The sequence below is a fragment of the Mustela lutreola genome, chromosome 4, assembly GCF_030435805.1.
Source record: "Mustela lutreola isolate mMusLut2 chromosome 4, mMusLut2.pri, whole genome shotgun sequence".
Taxonomy (NCBI): Eukaryota; Metazoa; Chordata; class Mammalia; order Carnivora; family Mustelidae; genus Mustela; species Mustela lutreola.
Genome location: NC_081293.1, coordinates 150,115,004 through 150,132,970, shown reverse-complemented (window position 1 = coordinate 150,132,970; position 17,967 = coordinate 150,115,004). Strand labels below are relative to the sequence as shown.

The following is a 17,967-nucleotide window of genomic DNA, read 5'->3' as shown; positions in this document are numbered from 1 at the left end:
GGGGATTTCTTCCTTAAGGGAAACATGGCAAGTTAGGTCAAACAGCTTTAAAAGGCAAAGGAGATATAGTTTGTTTTAACTGCTCTTTACAAGATGAGACTAGAAAAAAAGAGTCTGTTATTTATTCAAGTAAGGTGATATAAGCCAAAGAGATATATGAAGAAGAAAAGCAAAATTCAGCAGTAGACTAAAACGGTTCTCAGAAAAAGCCTGGATCTAAGAAATTTTTGTTGTAGAGCTCTCTTAAAGCTAAAGGTAAGAAATCAAACACATAATTAAGGACTATCCTTAAAGACTAAGACAGTTTTAACAGGTGATTACATTAAATTCAGATAGATCTGTAAAGTTTTGGAAAAGGAAGATCAGCAACAAAGCAGTGCATCCATTATGTAATTTGCAAGGTGACATGGATGGGAAGACAGGAATGTTACATACTATAGTGGAACATATCTGGGAAGTCTGTGGGGAAAAGACGCTACGGGAGAGTATTAGGTCACACGAAAGGAAGGTCAAACAACCCAGACATAATCCAAGCCTAAATGAGAGGCTGAACCTGTCCATAATTGGAATTACTTTACTGAGGGTATGAAGGTTGGCAGCAGCTGAATCAATCCTGAGCACACGGGACCTCTTGATTTCCACTGTGACAGCGTCTATAAGAAAGGCACTAAAGAAAAGAAGCAAAACAAACATTTGGGCCCCAAATCAAAAGACAAGGAAAAGTAAGGAAGGTATTCTAATCTAAACAATGTTAGCTCTATATTATGTACAAAGGAAAGGATTCAACTTGAACAGGTTAACAACTCAGTTGGGGATGCCTGAAAGGAACAGACAAGAGAGTCATAGCCCATTTTGACACATATAGGTAACAAAAAGGAATATGCTACCACTGAGTTTCCAAAGCATGGAATACTCAAATAACGAGGAAAGGCAAGGTCCTGAGAAGCACACTGTAAAGGCCATATTGGTCCCTATGGGGACCACAGGCTTTAGAGGAATCAGTGAAAGGTCATTCTCCTGCTGAGATAAATGGAAAGGAAAAAAGATCCCTCCAAGAGTTAGGATTAGTAGTAGAAAAAAGGAATTTCACAGGATAGGATCATATTGGGGACACAGGGATAAAGAACAACCAGTTGGATCAGAACTGTAGAGAATGCAAAGGCACTAACTGCTCCGCACGACTGCCTGCTACAAATGTGGATCATTCGTCTTTCAAAAGAAAATACTTTGTCACTACACAGAACTCAACTATTTCAGCACTGGGTTGTCAAGAACATAAGGTTCAAAAGAGAAATAAAAATTATGATTTAAATGTGCAGAACAGACAACGGGAAAAAGGGAGACTCTAGAAGACCTGGTAGCTGGGTAAATCCCCCTAGCAAATTTTTCCAAGAACAAAGGTATCCTATGTCAGTGAAGTATTATTACGCGTGGATGAAAATTCCTTCCCTATATGGTAAAGTGTTCTATTAGCCTCTGGATAAGTGATTCCTCTCACCTGAGTTTAGAATCTGCAAATTATAGATAGCAAACACAGACTGGAAACATGTGCAAGCAAAAAGCCCAGACATCTTTATGTTTTCTTTGAAGATTCTCTGTTTCCTAGAAACTGAAGTTTCTGTTGTTTTAGCCTGGGAACAATAATGTAGGTTAGGACTTTATAGTAAGGTGTCAATATCTGCACTATTTATTGTAGAGTTATCTTTTTGGGTTTGTGGGGGTGGAGATGATGCTGTGCTAATCTTAAGACCCCTAGGAACCCTTCAACATTCTGAAAACACGTGGCACCAACTACCTTGAAATTGGAGAAATTCATCTTTGGAGGTGTTAAACTAATTTAATATATTCCAATGAAAGACAGCCCAGGCAGCAGCTACTGAAGAAAGCTTCCCAGAATCTGCCCAAACACTTAAGCTAATGCTTTCCAGCTGAGCCTGAGCGGTGTAAGAAACAAGGGAGAGCACATATTTGGAAGGGCCTTTAATTTTAACTGACAGGGAGATCACAGACATGGGAATTTAATAATGAGTGGGTTCATAGGAGTCAAATTTTGGGGACTTCGTATTTCTAATATGTAATTAGATGGAGTGTTTTAAGCTGTCACTTGGTTGGTCACTGCAGATAATCTGGAGAGCCATGAAAGAAATCTTGGTTGAGAAAAATTGGGGATGGGAAATAGAAGTGAATTTCCAATCTGGAGTTAATAGATTATCAACTCACTTAAAAGCTTTCTGGAGGAAAAAATTTAAATAACTTTTCTGAGGTGGTCTACAGAAGATACACAGAAGAACAGTTATTGATAGAGGATGCCTTTAAGATAGGACAAAATGCTCCCTGTGCAGGTAAAACAACAACCACCACAAAAACCAAACAGAAAACCTAAAAAAAACACAAAACACCTGGAAACAAATTCTTATTTATTTACTCAGTCCAGTTACTTCTGTTGGGAGTTGGGATAGGGCTTTGGTACCTGAATTCTACTATTCAACCTTCTGAGATTCTCATCAGGGAGTTTACATAAAGATTAACAGCCAGACAATACATAATAAAACACACTACTGGGATGCCTGAGTGGCTCAGTCAATTAAGTGTCTGCCTTGGACTCAGGTCATGAACCCGGGGTCCTGAGAGCTCAGTACTGGCCTCCCCGCTCAGCATGGAGCCTGCTTCTTCCTCAGTCCTGTCCCCAGGCTCATGTGCAAGCACATGCACTCTCTCCCTCAAATAAACAAAATCTTTAAAAAATTATATATATTAAAAAAACACATTATTGATAGATGGGTACTTGGTAATCTCACACCTGGATACCCCAATATTTAAATTTTGGAATCTGCATATTCATATGTCCTGTAGTGGGGAATAAAAGATGGCTGGGCCCAAATCCATCTGTAAAGTCCACTATAAGACATACTTTACCTAGTCTCCTTAGCTGATGGAGATCTTAGTAGATGTACATCTCAAAAGAATAATTGCACCATTAATAAAACAATGTCTTGACTTCTAGCTTAATCAGATGATAACGTCACTCTCATTGAGCAAAACTTGTAGGAGAGAGATGAGCTCCTACTCCTAGGTGAGGCTGAAGGTCAAACATGTTTTCCCAGCCCCTTTGCCCTCTGCTCCCCATACCACATACAGATGGACAAAGAGAGACAAACACACACACACACACACACCATGTGTGTGGGTGTATGTATATCCATTCTCCTTTTCCTTTCAGGGAAAAGCCTTATAATAGTGGTTTTCAAACTTTTTAAGCAGCAGAATCCATTTTCAAGTGATGTGATTTCACATAATTTACAGAGACAAGGGGCAGATGGTTTGGCTCAGGTCATCATCCTCAGGTCCTGAGGTTGAGGCCCACAATGGGGGGTGGGAGGGGCTCCTTGCTCAGTGGGGAGCCTGATTCTCCCTCTCCCTCTGCTCTCCCCCTGCTTGTACTCTCTTTCAAGTGAATAAATAAAATCTTAAAAAAAAAAATTTTTAAAAATTTACACAGGGGCGCCTGGGTGGCTCAGTGGGTTAAAGCCTCTGCCTTCATCTCAGGTCATGATCGCAGGGTCCTGGGATAGAGCCCCACATCGAGCTGTCTGCTCTGCAGGGAGCCTGCTTCCTCTTCTCTATCTCTCTGCCTACTTTGATCTCTGTCTGTCAAATAAATAAATAAAATCTTTAAAAAAAAAATTACACAGACAACACACTTTCTATATAGTCAGACTTAGCCTGGCAACCAAGGGATGGAAGAAGCTCCCCTGATGCTTAACGATTCACTCACAAATATTTTGCTTCTGATATCACCAATCAGTCCTTCTGGAGGTGGATTCTGCTAGTTTGAAGATACAAGGACCCAAAAGAAGAATGCTCTGACCAAGTGACAGAGTAATATTTTTACAGAATTAGAAGTTAAGGCTACAACTGGGCATTTTGTCATTCTCCTCGCACGGGATAGAAAGAACAAAAGTTTTTACATTTGGTTAGCTGCCTGAACCTGAAGGAGAAAGAAAAAGGTTTCTCTTCTCTATGGGACAGAGGATAACTGGAGCTCGGGGATCCCCTTGGATACCTTCTTGTTGTTGGGAGAGAAGAGTCCTCTATGGTTCTCGAATTCCTACATATCTTCCTGGACATGCCATGGGCCATTTCTCAGGGTTATGTTGGCAGTAAGCAACGATAAGGGATAAGATAGTCTTCCCTATAGGAGTAAAGAATAGGCTTGCTTACTGTTTGCTATAAAATGACAGACTCCTTAAGCTCAGTGTTCATTCCGTAGCTACAACACAAACCCACTGTGTGTATAACATCCATCTGGGCCCCAGTGGGTCACCCTCACAGTACTTGTGGGGCAAGGGGAACTGACACATACATGTGGAAGCTCATGATACTGTGCTCTAACTAATCAAATATGTTGTCTCTAACCTAGGAGTCTCATGTCTTCTGCCAGCATCCATCAAACAGCAATAGGCTAACTACTCAGCTTATAAGTACTGTAAAACCAAATTCCAGGCCCCTTGCTGGTACTAAATCCAGGAATAAATGTTAATGAAAGACTAAAGTGACCCTATACAGGCAAGACCAAAGGTTCAAGACACCTAGGAATAAAGAAATACGTCATACCATCAGATAAAGAACCCTGAACTGCAGGTCCTAAAGAATAGGAATAGGCAGAAAAAGAAGAAATTATGAATAATAAAAATATTAACAAATAAATAATAAAAAATGAATGAGGCTTCTATTTTTATTTTCATCCTTGCTCTTATATTTATGTAAGTTTTAACTATGAAATTTTCCCCTCCATAATCATGTAAAGACTCTATTAAGAATTAGGCCTCAGGGGCGCCTGGGTGGCTCAGTGGGTTAAGCCGCTGCCTTCGGCTCAGGTCATGATCTCAGGGTCTTGGGATCGAGTCCCGCATCGGGCTCTCTGCTCGGTAGGGAGCCTGCTTCCCTCCCTCTCTCTCTCTGCCTGCCTCTCCATCTGCTTGTGATTTCTCTCTGTCAAATAAATAAATAAAATCTTAAAAAAAAAAAAAAAAAAAACGAATTAGGCCTCAGAATCTTGAAATGACTATAGAAGGAATGGATATCACCAAGTAATCTTTTTTTTTTCTTTTTTAAAGATTTTACTTATTTATTTGACAGAGGTCACAAGTAGGCAGAGAGGCAGGCAGAGAGAGAGGAAGGGAAGCAGGCTTCCCAGTGAGCAGGGAGCCCAATGAGGGGCTCGATCCCAGGACCAAGATCATGACCTGAGCCAAAGGCAGAGGCCCTAACCCACTAAGCCACCCAGGCGCGCCCTATCACCAAGTAATCTTGAAGTCAGATATAGTTAAGTGAAAAACCTGATGACTTTTTTTTTTTAATGGATTCTGGCAATCTAGCATCCAATTTCCTGCCTATTAGAACCCCAAGCTCCCATTTCTGGAAAAATTCCTCTTTATGTACTATGTTGGTAAGAGGGCAATATGGAAGTTAAGAGTCAGTTATTTACTTTTTTTTTTTTTTTTTTTTTTTAAAGATTTATTTATTTGACAGAGAGAAATCACAAGTAGACAGAGAGGCAGCCAGAGAGAGAGAGAGAGAGGGAAGCAGGCTCCCCGCTGAGCAGAGAGCCCGACGCGGGACTCGATCCCAGGATCCCGAGACCATGACCCGAGCCGAAGGCAGCGGCCCAATCCACTGAGCCACCCAGGCGCCCCTATTTACTTTTTTTTTTAAAGATTTTATTTGACAGAGAGATCACAAGCAAGCAGGCAGAGAGAGAGGGGGAAGCAGGCTCCTCGCTGAGCAGAGAGCCTGATGCGGGGCTTGATCCCAGGACCCTGAGACCACGATTCAAGCCAAAGGCAGAGGCTTAACCCTCTAAGCTACCCAGGCGCCCCAGTTAATTCTTCTCTTTACTCAGCAGAGCCAAAACCTGGCAAAGAATCTAAGGCCAGCCAATTATTTACCTACTTTCAGGATTCTGAATTTTGAGCAAATAATAGAAAGATGGTGGAAAAATTGTTTTTATGGCAGTGGCAGCAGCAGCAGCAGCAGCAAATAGTCAAGACTTTTCCCACACTATAATTGCTTACAGAATCTCCAAAGCCTATCTAACAGAGAATGCCAGGATTTCTGCTTGTTTGCCATTCCTGCTCCTCTTCCAGTCTATGGTCAATACGGTAAGCTCCTGATATTCTTGCAATAAATTATTTTGGCTTAAGAGAGGACATATTTTGGTTGCTGGTAACCAAGAATTCCAGGAGATTCATTGTGATAATAGCAATACTAACATTATATGACAATACTGAATAATTTATCAAGAATTTTCAGGGGCACCTGGGTGGCTCAGTTGATTAAGCGCCTGTCTTCAGCTCAGGTCACGATCCCAGAGTCCTGGGATTGAGCACTGGGCTCCCTGCCCAGTGGGGAGTCTGCTTCTCCCTCTGCCCCTCACCCCGCTCTTGTGATCTCTCTCAAATAAACAAAATTAAAAAAAAAAAAAAGTTTTCAGGGTGCCTGGGTGGCTCAGTGGGTTAAAGCCTCTGCCTTTGGCTCAGGTCATGATCCCAGGGTCCTGGGATCGAGCCCCGCATCAGGCTCTCTGCTCAGCAGGGCGTCTGCTTCCTCCTCTCTCTCTCTGCCTGCCTCTCTGCCTACTTGTGATCTTTCTCTGTCAAATAAATAAATAAAATCTTAAAAAAAAAAAAAAGTTTTCACTTTCTCTGTCTCACTATCCCCAACATCAGTAAGGTAGGTCAATATAATATTATGGCCATTGTTGTGCACATACAAACATAAAAGTCTAAAGAAGTTGTGACTTGCCCAATGTCACACAATTAGTAAGAAGACAGAACTAGGATTCAAACCCAGAGCTGTTTGACTCCAAAATCCATGTTATTTCCACTATTGCATACTGCTTCCCACAGCAATGAGTGACTAAAGAAAGGCAACAGTACTAAAAAATTTTATAGAAGATACAAAGCCACTTTATTTTTAAAAAATATTTTATTTGACAGAGAGAGAGAAAGAGTGCGCACGTGCATGCATAAGCATGAGCAGGAGGCAGAAGGAGAGGGAGAAGAAGGTTTCCTACCTCACAGTGAGCCCGATGGGGGGTTCGATCCCAGGATCCTGGGATCATGACCAGAGCTGAAGGCAGACACTTAAACCAACTGAGCCACCCAGGTGCCCCATAAACGACTCTAGAATAATTTTTCATGATAAAAGTTTACACTATAATATTACAGTGTGATTCAACTTAAGTACAAAATGAACTCATTTAATCCTGGCACACCATTTGCCAGCATGTTAACTTTACATTAAGTATAGAATTTACGGTATTTAGCATAGATGGCATATTCTTAAGACTGTCTCTCTTAAATATTAATCAACCACATTTTTGACAGTTTAACAGAATGAAACTAAATTGTATGCTATATTATTATGCCTAAAATATTTAATATGCTGGCTATTTCAATGCTATGAATTTTTAAAAAATATTTTATTTATTTATTTGATAGAGATCACAAGCAGGCAGGGAGTCGGGCAGAGAGAGAGGGGAAAGCAGGCTCCCTACTGAGCTCGATCCCAGGATCCCGAGATCATGACCTGAGCTGAAAGCAGAGGCTTAACCCACTGAACCACCCAGGCACCCCAACAATATGAATTTTTGTAGTAAATGTTCACTGGAGTTCTCCCCTCTCAAGAAATGGTCTCAGTACATGAGTCTTTCAAGATCACGTTTGTGCTACAAGACCTTGTTCTCCTTAGCATAGATACCTGATTCAAAGGTTTAGCACTCAACCCAAGCTAGGTCTATCAGATACTCTCTATCCAGAATGGCATTAAAGTAAGAACTGAAGCATGAATAGGAGAGAAAGAGAGTTAAAAGGCATTGGTACATTTCAGGCTTTGAAGGGAGACAGGTGCCTGGACTGAAATGGCTAAGAGTGGTATGAAATCTGACTGAAATAGATTGGGATCACATCAGACAGGGCTTTGAAACCCTGGTTAAGAATAAATATTCCTTACAAATCCATAATAATAAACCTCAAAAAACCTTCAAAAATACTGGCAGCAATCCTACCAATTCTATCCTTCACAAAAATTACTTGCCTCGACCTCTAGCTTCATTTTCCTCCTTCATTCTAGTGGATGATCTCATCTACCATTTTTAGAGAGAACAAAGGCCTCTGGACAGAAACTCCTTTATTCTCTTGATTCCAAACATACCTATATACCAACCTCTCTTCCTTCCCACTCTTATAGAAGAGAAAATGTCCTTCTTCCAAGAGAGATTAATTACCTTTACTTTAGATCTCATCTCAGGAATCATCTATCAATTATCCATTCTGTCTCATATACATTCAAGCACTACACCTCAAATGCATTCTTTTTAAAATTTTTTAAATTTAAATTCAACTGAGATAACATATACTGTATTATCAGTTTCAGAGTTAGAATTTAGTGATTCATCAGACGCATACAACACCCAGTGCTCATTACTTCAAGTGCCCTCTTTAATGCCCATCCTCCAATTATCCCATCCCCACTTCCCACCTCCCCTGAAGCAACCCTCAATTTGTTTCCTATAGTTAAGAACCTGTTATGGTTTGCTTCCCTGTTTTCATCTTATTTTTCCCTCCCTTATGTTCAACTGTTTCTTAAATTCCACATGTAAGTGAAATCATATGGTATTTGTCTTTCTCTGACTGACTTATTTTGCTTAGCATAATACCCTCTAGTTCCATCCATGTCATTGCAAATGGCAAGATTTCATTCTTTTTGATGGTTAAGTAATATTCCATTACATTATATATACGTCACATTATCATTATATATCTCTCATATTCTTTATTCATTCATCTGCCAGTGGACATCTGAGCTCTTTCCATATCGAGTGAATTCTTCCTTTCAGTTTTTAAGCACACTTACATCTCTCCAACTGAAACAAATAAAACCAAACGAACTTCATTTTACTTCCCTACTTCCTTCAGGGCCAAATTTCTCCAGTGACTGTTTCAATTGGCTCCTATCTTACTCAAGATAATCTGACTTCCAACTGTCTCCCTCCTTCTCTCACCTGCACAACACAGATCTGAAGGAGTTTTAGAATAAAGGTAAATCCCCCTAACTTGACTTAGGAGACTGTGCATGGGCAGGTCTCTAGCTACTTTTCCAGTTTCATCTTACACCATCCTCCCCCTAATGTTTGGTGCTCCAGCCACTCTGGTCTTTAATCAGCCTCTTGCACTTGCCACTCTATGGTAAGTAGGTCTCTGAATCAGGGCCTCTGCATCTGTTGTTCCATCTACCTAAGAGGCTCTACCTTAAGGTGCCTAATTAACATGTACTCTTATTTCAGCTCTCCGTTCATTTACCAGTTCCTTGGGGAAATCTTTCTGATTTGATGGTCAAATCATCCAACCCCTCACTGTATCACATTCTTCTCTTTAATAATACCTACTACCACTGTTGCAATTTTACATTTCTTTTGTGTGATTGCTTGACTCATGTCTCACTCTCCTACTAGACTAAAACCTGAGCAAGGACTGTCTAATTTTGCTCATCACTGCAACTACAGAATCTAGCAAAATGCCCACATACAGTGGGTCTCAGTAAGCATTCATCCAAACGGAGGAGTCAGAAAGCCAAAATGAGCTAGAGGAGTAAGTCAATAGTGAGCCAAAATGGGGAGGGGGGGCAGTGAATCTACCCACCCTTTGGCTTTAACAGCAGGGAGAGAGGTATTATTTATAGAGGAATGTTGAAACTAAGAATGGGTAGACTGGACTGGATGGTTAATTTAAAAACCAGAGAAGTTAAAACATGCCTAAATGCTAGACTCTGATAGAGAAGGAGAAGTTAAAGATGCTCAATAGAGATGGAATAACCAACAGTATAACTTTCCTGACTAGGCTAATATTGAGGGAGCCAAAGCCCAAGTGAAAGTACTGGCTTTAGATGGAAAGAGGCAGCTCCTTCACTGTAAAAAAAATTAAGAACTGTCAAAATAAGTATATAGATTTTGTGGTGAAAATTTAAAAGTTAGATAGTTCTAAAATAATGTCTTCTATTTATTTATGGTATCAAAAAGGGGTGATATACTGAAAGTATAGATACTGAGAGAGGACTCATTGTAGAGGAAAACAGGACTTACCTGGGAAAGAACTGCCCAGTAATGGGATATTTTCCAGCTGTGCTTAGAAACCTTGCACAAAAAAAGGTAAAGAGTCACTGATGCTTTTTATCAGATGGATGGGAAAAAAGGATGGAAGGTCATGAAAGCCTGAGGCACTGGAAAGGGAATGAAGAGAGAGATGATTATCTTCTAAGTGGACAGAAAGAAGAAGACAGTGGAGAGTTAAAAATAGGAAGGTCTGGAGGATGGGAGTTGTCAGTGGGAGCTGTTGGGAGAAACAAAATGAGACAAAGCATGTAAAACACATTGCAGAATGGCTGGTTGAAAATAAATGCTCAAGAATTGTTTCTATTATTCAGAATTTAAGGCAGAAGGTTTAGATTATTCACAACAGACCGTGTAAAGATTAATGACTACTAGTAATTTACAATCTTGAAGAGCTGAGTGTACAGAAGTTGAGTCATTTTACTTAGTAAGTAAGCCCACCTGACTGCTCAGCATCCAATCCTTAAATCAGCTTTTTTGGTTCTCTCACATAATTCTCAGTAGGGCTTTAACATAAGCTTTTAAATTCTAATTATGCTTTAATTCACTTAACATGAGGCAACTGTAAACTGTAGTGGTACTCAGGAAGGTCTCCTGAGTCTCCTGACCCTTAAGGTCTCCTAGACTTCATTAACACAAGAGCCAAAGCAATTAGGTATGAAAAGTAGTGACTAGGACCTAGCCCCACTTTGCAGAGCTCTTCTGTTGTTTATCAGGTAATAAAATTAATCTAAACAAAAAGTTAAGGAAATAAAAAGGTGCTCAACCTAATTAAATAAGATGCTACTAGGGGTGCCTGGGTTAAGCCTCTGCCTTCGGCTGGGGTCATGGTCTCGGGGTCCTGGGATCGAGCCCTGCATCGGGCTCTCTGCTCGGCGGGGGGCCTGCTTCCCCCCCTCTCTCTGCCTGTCTCTCTGCCTACTTGTGATCTCTCTGTCAAATAAATAAATAAAATGTTTATAAAAAAAAAAGATGCTACTATAACCCACTAGAATGACTAACATTATAAAGACTGACAATACTGAGTTTTGATAAGGATGTAGAGTAAAAAACCAATACACAGCTGGCCTAAGTGTAAACTGCCACAGCCCTGGACACTAAATAACAATTTCTATTAAAGCTGAGTATAGGGGCGCCTGGGTGGCTCAGTGGGTTAAGCCGCTGCCTTCGGCTCAGGTCATGATCTCAGAGTCCTGGGATCGAGTCCCGCATCGGGCTCTCTGCTCAGCAGAGAGCCTGCTTTACTCTCTCTCTCTCTGCCTGCCTCTCCATCTACTTGTGATTTCTCTCTGTCAAATAAACAAATAAAATCTTTAAAAAAAAAAAAAAAAAAAAAAAAAAAGCTGAGTATATCATAACCTATGACTCCACAACGCCACTCTTAGGTATTTCCCAACAGAAATGCATACACGTGCACATGAGCAAAATATGCAAAAATGTTCAAAGTAGTATATCCTGGGATGCCTGCGTGGCTCAGTTGGTTAAGTGTCTGCCTTCAGTGCAGGTTGTAATCTCAGGGTCCTGGAATCCGGTCCCGTATCAGGATCCTTGCTACACAGGGAGCCTAATTTTCCCTCTGCCTGCTGCTCTCTCTGCTGTGCTCCCTTGCTGACAAATAAATAAAATCTTAAAAAAAAAAAAAAAAGTAGTACTATTCTTCATAGTGCTAAACGAGAAATAACTCAAATGTCCATAATGATAGAATAGATAAATTGTCGTATATTTATACAATGGAATACTAAATACAATGAGGATGTACTAGAGCTACACAGAACCACATAATAAATATCACAAAAATAATGTTAGCTTTCAGAAACCAATACCCAAGATTATATACTGTATAATTCCATTTATATAAGTTCTAAGACAGGGAAAAAAAATCTATGATGATAGAAGTTGAAACACTGGTTACCTTTGGAAGGTGGGTAGTGATTGAGAAGAATGTAAAGGGGGACCTCTGGTATGCTCTTCATGTTCTATTTCTTGTTGGTGGTGATGTGTTTATTTTGCAATAATTCATTGAGCTACATGTTTATGATTTGTATCCTTTCAGTGATTCCTATACTTCATTGGAAAGTTTACTATAAAAACAAAAGGCTAAAAATGACTGCAAGGATGGTGAAGGGAAAGGCTCCATAAGAAGCTGAGGCTGCTGGCTCTGAAGAACCCCCACTCTATTCTATGTATAGAGTTAGCTGCCAGGCTACGGAAAGATGAAATGACCTAAATCATATTTATCTAAGATCACAAAACTAATTAATGGCAGAGCGGGAACTGGAATTCAGATATTCTAATTTCACCACTTTCTCAACTTCCTGTAACAATGTTCCTGGCTATGTACAGAAGGGTCCCTGTCATTGAGGCACACATTATTTTGATTCCCAAAGTAATAAGGTCATATGGGGAAGCAAAAATAGTCACAGCATAATATTCACTAAAGGACAAGAACATTTAAAAAATTGGTTCCCACTCAAACATTCTTCTTCTGGCTCAGACCAGTTTGTTTCTGCCAATTCCCATCAACTGCCCTTGTCAGTCACTCTTGATGAGTCTCTCTTGTGTTACAATGTTAAACAGAACAATACAAGTACAATGTAAATGAACCGCAGACTGAAACTGCACATCTTGAAAAAGATGCGGGATTCCATGAAGTTGGAAGTTCCATAGAAGTTCTATTGGAGAATACCCAAATAACAAGTAAAGCCATTGACAAAGAGAGAATCCAACATATTAAGGTCAGTTAACCACTGTGGAAGAGATCCCTGGCTGTTCCACCCAGTACCTATTTTCCCCTTCCTACTAAGTAACAGTAACAGAATCCTGATTTTTCAGTAACTTTATTTCTAGCTTAACAGTAAATAAACAGAAGTTAATGAAGTCTAAAGCTAAGTCTAAGAACCAGATATGAATCAATTTTTAAACCCAAAGAGCTAAACACAGAGTTTCAGAAAATCCCCTTTTTTTCAAATAAACAACGGATGCTGCAACCTAGTTGCACCCTATCTCCTTAAGGAATGAGGCGATGCCTCACCATGCTGGTGTGGATAGATAAAACCACGTATCTGGGGGGAATGGGAGGGATGTTGGAAACAAATTTGAGCACTGGTGAATGGTGTTCACCCTTTACAAGCAGACACTTGTTAAATGCACCAGTAATATGAAGTCAATGGTGTTGTAAATATAAAAAGGTTAACAAAAAAAGGCACTTGAATGTATACATGAAAATAGATACATGAAAGTAAGTTACACACAATACTGAATTCAGACGTTCACAGCTACTTCTGCACAAAAGCCTGGAAAGATTTAAAGGCATTTGGACAGATATCTACTGCATTCATGCACCATGCCAGGAGCTGATGAACAAAGACAAGATCCGGGCAGTCAGAGTTTGCTTAAAGAAACCAGAAGCTAGTATCTTCATATAAATCTTATATTCCTGTCCTGTTTTCCATATTCTCATGAGAACCACTAGATAAGCAAATGAGGTTTTGCTATTATTCAGACGCACATCCTTTTGTCTTCTTTAAAAACAGAACCACGGTTACAAAACAGAAACATTCCCGCATCTCCTTCGATGCGCATTTTTTTTTTTTAAAGAAATAAAGCTCACGGAATAAAAAAATTAACCAAGTGACTTTCCTACGCCCTTTGGTAGAAGAGGTCATAGAATTTAAAAAACAAAACAAAACAGAAAACATCTCTAGTGCACATTCTCCGTGTTAAAATCTATTCCTTTCATAACCCACCTTTCGCCGGCGTGAAGACTTTCATTAATGCGCCACACATCAAAGCCAGAACAAAGAGCTCCTCTTAATCAGAGGCGCACAGGGGCCTTAAAAGACTGCGCGGTATTATCGGTGACGGTTTCTGCTCGAAATGAACACGTACAGGAGAATTTGTCTCCGACTAGCTCCTCCAGGCTAACCCAGAGGAGGGCCGGGGATCCTTATTTAAGAGGAGCTGATTTTAGGCCAGCTGTGCCTTTCCCTTTGGGGGCTTCGGGTTGGGCTGTGCCAATGGGCTTCTCCGCACAAGATCTCACGACACCTTAGCGGCTCGCCAATGGAGGAATCCTCGCCTCACAAAGAGATAACTAGGGCAGAGCTGTTACACAACCGATACGCGACGCCGAATGCCAGCCCGGGGAGTCCCCCAGGAGTGGGACTTGGGAGCCACAGCATCCGCCGACGAGGCGACGCTGCGGCTCGAGAACGGTTTAAAGCGACCCTCGAGTCAACAGCAGCTCGGCCGGCGTGCGAAAATGGAAGGAAGGGCGAGGGCCGAGGAAGGGAGCCGCGACCCCGCCGGGCGCGGTTTCGGCCCAGGGAGCCAGGGGCGCGAGTCCCGGACCCCCTCCCCCCTGGCGTCCGTCACTCCCACAAAGGCGGTACCTGTTTCCGCATGTTATTCATGACGCCCATGAAGCCCGCCAACAATTTAGCTTCTTCTCGAGCAGCAAGTTTCTTCTCGGTCTTCTTCTTGCTGCTCTTCTCCACCCCGGAGGCTGCCATCCTCCGTCAGCTCGGTTCACGCCCGGGGCTGGCCGGGCCGAGCGAGGGGTTGCACGCTCCGGGCACGCTGGGGCTTCTGTTTACCAAACAGCGCGGCCGGGACTGCGGCTGCAGCGCCCTGCTGCCCGCGCGGCCACTGCGGAAGGACAAGGCCTGGCGGCCCCCTCAGAAACTCACCCGGAGGCGACGTCGCGGGCTCGGCGGCGTCCCGACAGAACCGGAGCCGGGCCGACGAGTCTGCGCACTCGGCTCGCGGGGGCGGGCGCGCGCAGCGGGGAGCAGGGGGCGAGGCCTGCGCGTCACAGCAGCGCGCGGCTTGTAAGGGAGCAGTGGGCGAGGCCTGCGCGTCACTGCCGCGCGCCTCTCCGCGCGACGCGGGGCGGGTCTCCGGCTTTGGTCGCCGCCAGCTGCCGCCTGGGTTTGGACCTCCAGCTGCTCCAAGGGCGTGCGTGCTCTTCCGTTTCCCCAAGCCAGGTTTTACAGATTGAGGTTATGTGGCGAGATTTTTTTTGGATACATAGGCAGTATCTCCCCTTAATGTAAGCACCACAGGACCCGGGTTGCTGTTTTCTTCCCGGCAGCATCACAGCCTGGCAAATTGTAGACACTCAATATGTATTTACTAAATGATGAAAGATGATTACGTTACTGCAAGTGAAAGGCATCGTACATGGAACACAAGAGCTGTTTGCTTGATTTATCAAAACAAAAACACACAGTCCCGTTGGTGTCTCCTTGATGTGGAATGCCGGCTTACTTAGGCTGGTTTACTTAGTGTTTGAAACCAATGAGGTATCGGCTCCAGAAATCTTCAGTTAGCCCAGTTAGCCTTCCCCAAGTATTCTACCGTGACGCGAAACTCAGTCGCAGGACTCATGAAAAGGCTTTTTTTTTTTTTTTTTTTTTTTTAACGATAATAATCTATTCTTTCTAGTGTATGCTAATAATACAAGATTATTTGAAATGGTACATTAACTCACATGAAAGCAGGTGGCATATAACCTTCCATTTTTATGAAAGAGTAAGGGATTTATGTCTATGGGCCCTTTATCTTTCTTTTTTTAATCTGGAGGTTTCCATATCTTCTATTTTAACTAGTCAATCATTTGAGGTTCTAGAGTGGACCCTGGCAAGAGAAACAATTTGTTATTCATGAAATAAGAAACAAGGATAATTTAGTTTGTTTTATTATTTATTTATTTATTTATTTGTTAAGATTTTATTTATTTATTTGACAGAGCTCAGAAGCAGATAGAGAGGCAGGAGGGAGAAGACTCCCCGCAGAGCAGAGAGCATGAATGCAGGGCTCCATCCCAGGATCCTGGGATCATGACCCCAGCGGAAGGCAGAGGCTTTAACCCACTGAGCCACCCAGGTGCCCCTTTAGTTTGTTTTATTAAAAGACCTAAAACACTGAAGAATAAGAGTGTATTTAAAAATTCCTTTTCATTGAAAGGAAGTAGAAACCTGTCTTTTAACTCTAAGGCCTTGGGAGACACTAAGGATCCATGATTCAAAGGCAAAAATACAGGTCATGAGATGGAATACTATTCTGTAACAAGGCAAAGGAAATAAGGAACAGCAATCATCCTACTTGATGTCAAAACAGTTCTTTCACATATTGCAGAATACACCTCATTTTATTCTTCACTTCATTGCACTTTGCAAGTATTGCTTTTTTTCTTATTTTTACAATTTAAAGATTTGTGGTAACACTGTGCTGAGCAAATCTATCAGTACGATTTTTCCCACATTTGTTCATTTTGTGTCTGTGTGTCACGTTTTGGTAATTCTAGCAGTATTTCATATTTTTCGTCATTATTATATTTGTTATGGTCCTCTTGATAGTGATCTTTGACGTTACCATTTGAATTCTTTTGGGGGTATCACAAACCTCCTCTATATCAGATGGTGAATTGAATAAATATGTGTGTTCTGGATTGTTCCACCAACCAGCTGTTTCCCTGTCACTCTCTCCTCAGACCTCCATATTCCCTGAGACACACCATTATGGGAATTAGGTCATTTAATAGCCCTATAGTGGCCTCTAAGTGTTCAAGTGGAAGGAGCAGTTACAGATCTGTCAACTGTAAGTCAAAAGCTAGAAATGACTGAGATTAGTGAGGAAGATATGTTGGAAGTAAAGGAAGACATGAGATAGGCCCAAAGCTAGGTCTCTTGTACCAAACTGTTGGCCAACTTGTGAATGAAAAGGAAAAGTTCTTGAAGGAATTTAGAAGTGTTACTCCAGTGAGCACACAAATGATAAGAAAGTGAAACAACCTTACTGCTTACATGGAGAAAGTTCTAGTGGTCTAGATAGAAGATCAAACAAGTCACAGCACTGCCTTAAGCCAAAGCCTAATCCAGAGCAAGTTTCTAACTCTCTTCAGTTCTGTGAAGGCTGAAAGAGGCAAGGAAGCCACAGAAATTTTAACCTGGGGATGTTGGCTCGTGAGACTTAAGGAAAAAAGTCATCTCCAAGATGTAAAATTGCAAGGTAAAACAACGATGATGTAGAAGCTATAGCAAGTTATTTAGAAGATCTAGCTAAGATAATCAATGAAGGTGACTACACCAAGCAACAGATTTTCAATATAGGTGAAACAGCCTTCTATTAAAAGAAGACGCCATGGCACTTTCATAGATAGAGAAGAAAAATCAATGCCTGGTTTTAAAGTTTCAAAGGACAGGGTTACTTTCTTGTTAGGGGCTAATGAAGCTGGTGACTTTAAGTTGAAGCCAATGCTCATTTACCATTCCAAAAATCCTAGGGCTCTTAAGAATTATGCTATCTTTACTCTGTACACTATACATGGAACAACAAAGCCTAGGTGATGGCACATCTGTTTATGATATGGTTTACTTAATATTTTAGGCCCACTGTTGAGATCTGCTCAGAAAAAAAGATTCCTTTCAAAATATGATTGCTCATTGACAATATTCCTGGTTACCCCAGAGCTCTAACAGAGATGTAAAACAACATCCGTTGCAACAATCCATGCAGCCCATGGATCAAAGAGTAACTTTGTTTTTCAAGTCTTATTATTTAAGAAATACATTTCATAAAGCTATAGCTGCTATAGATAGTGATTCCTCTGATGAATCTGAGCACAGTGAATTGAAAATCTTCTGGAAGGGATTCACCATTTTAGATGTCATTTAAGAACATTTGTAACTCCTGGAAAGAGGCCAAAATGTCAACATTAATGGGAGTTTAGAAGAAAAATTCATTCTGATCATCACGGATGACCTGGATGGATCAAGACTTCAGTGAAGTACAGAACT

General features: G+C 41.3%; 1 protein-coding gene across 4 annotated transcripts in view; it reads right to left on the bottom strand.

Moving 5' to 3' along the window:
• The window catches only part of KLHL7 (kelch like family member 7), a 69,217-nt gene extending 54,249 nt beyond the window's left edge, over positions 1 to 14,968 (bottom strand). The window contains exon 1 of one of the 4 annotated variants that reach the window (XM_059171347.1): positions 14,857 to 14,968. Coding sequence is in view for 1 of the 4 variants with exons in the window: in XM_059171345.1 (XP_059027328.1) it covers positions 14,560 to 14,679 (120 nt within the window). In the remaining 3 variants the exon portion in view is untranslated. Of the gene's footprint in view, positions 1 to 13,914; positions 14,229 to 14,559 lie in introns of those variants that run through there. The other 3 variants (XM_059171345.1, XM_059171346.1, XM_059171348.1) reach the window with 3 other exon arrangements.
• Between the last annotated feature and the right edge of the window lie 2,999 nt (positions 14,969 to 17,967).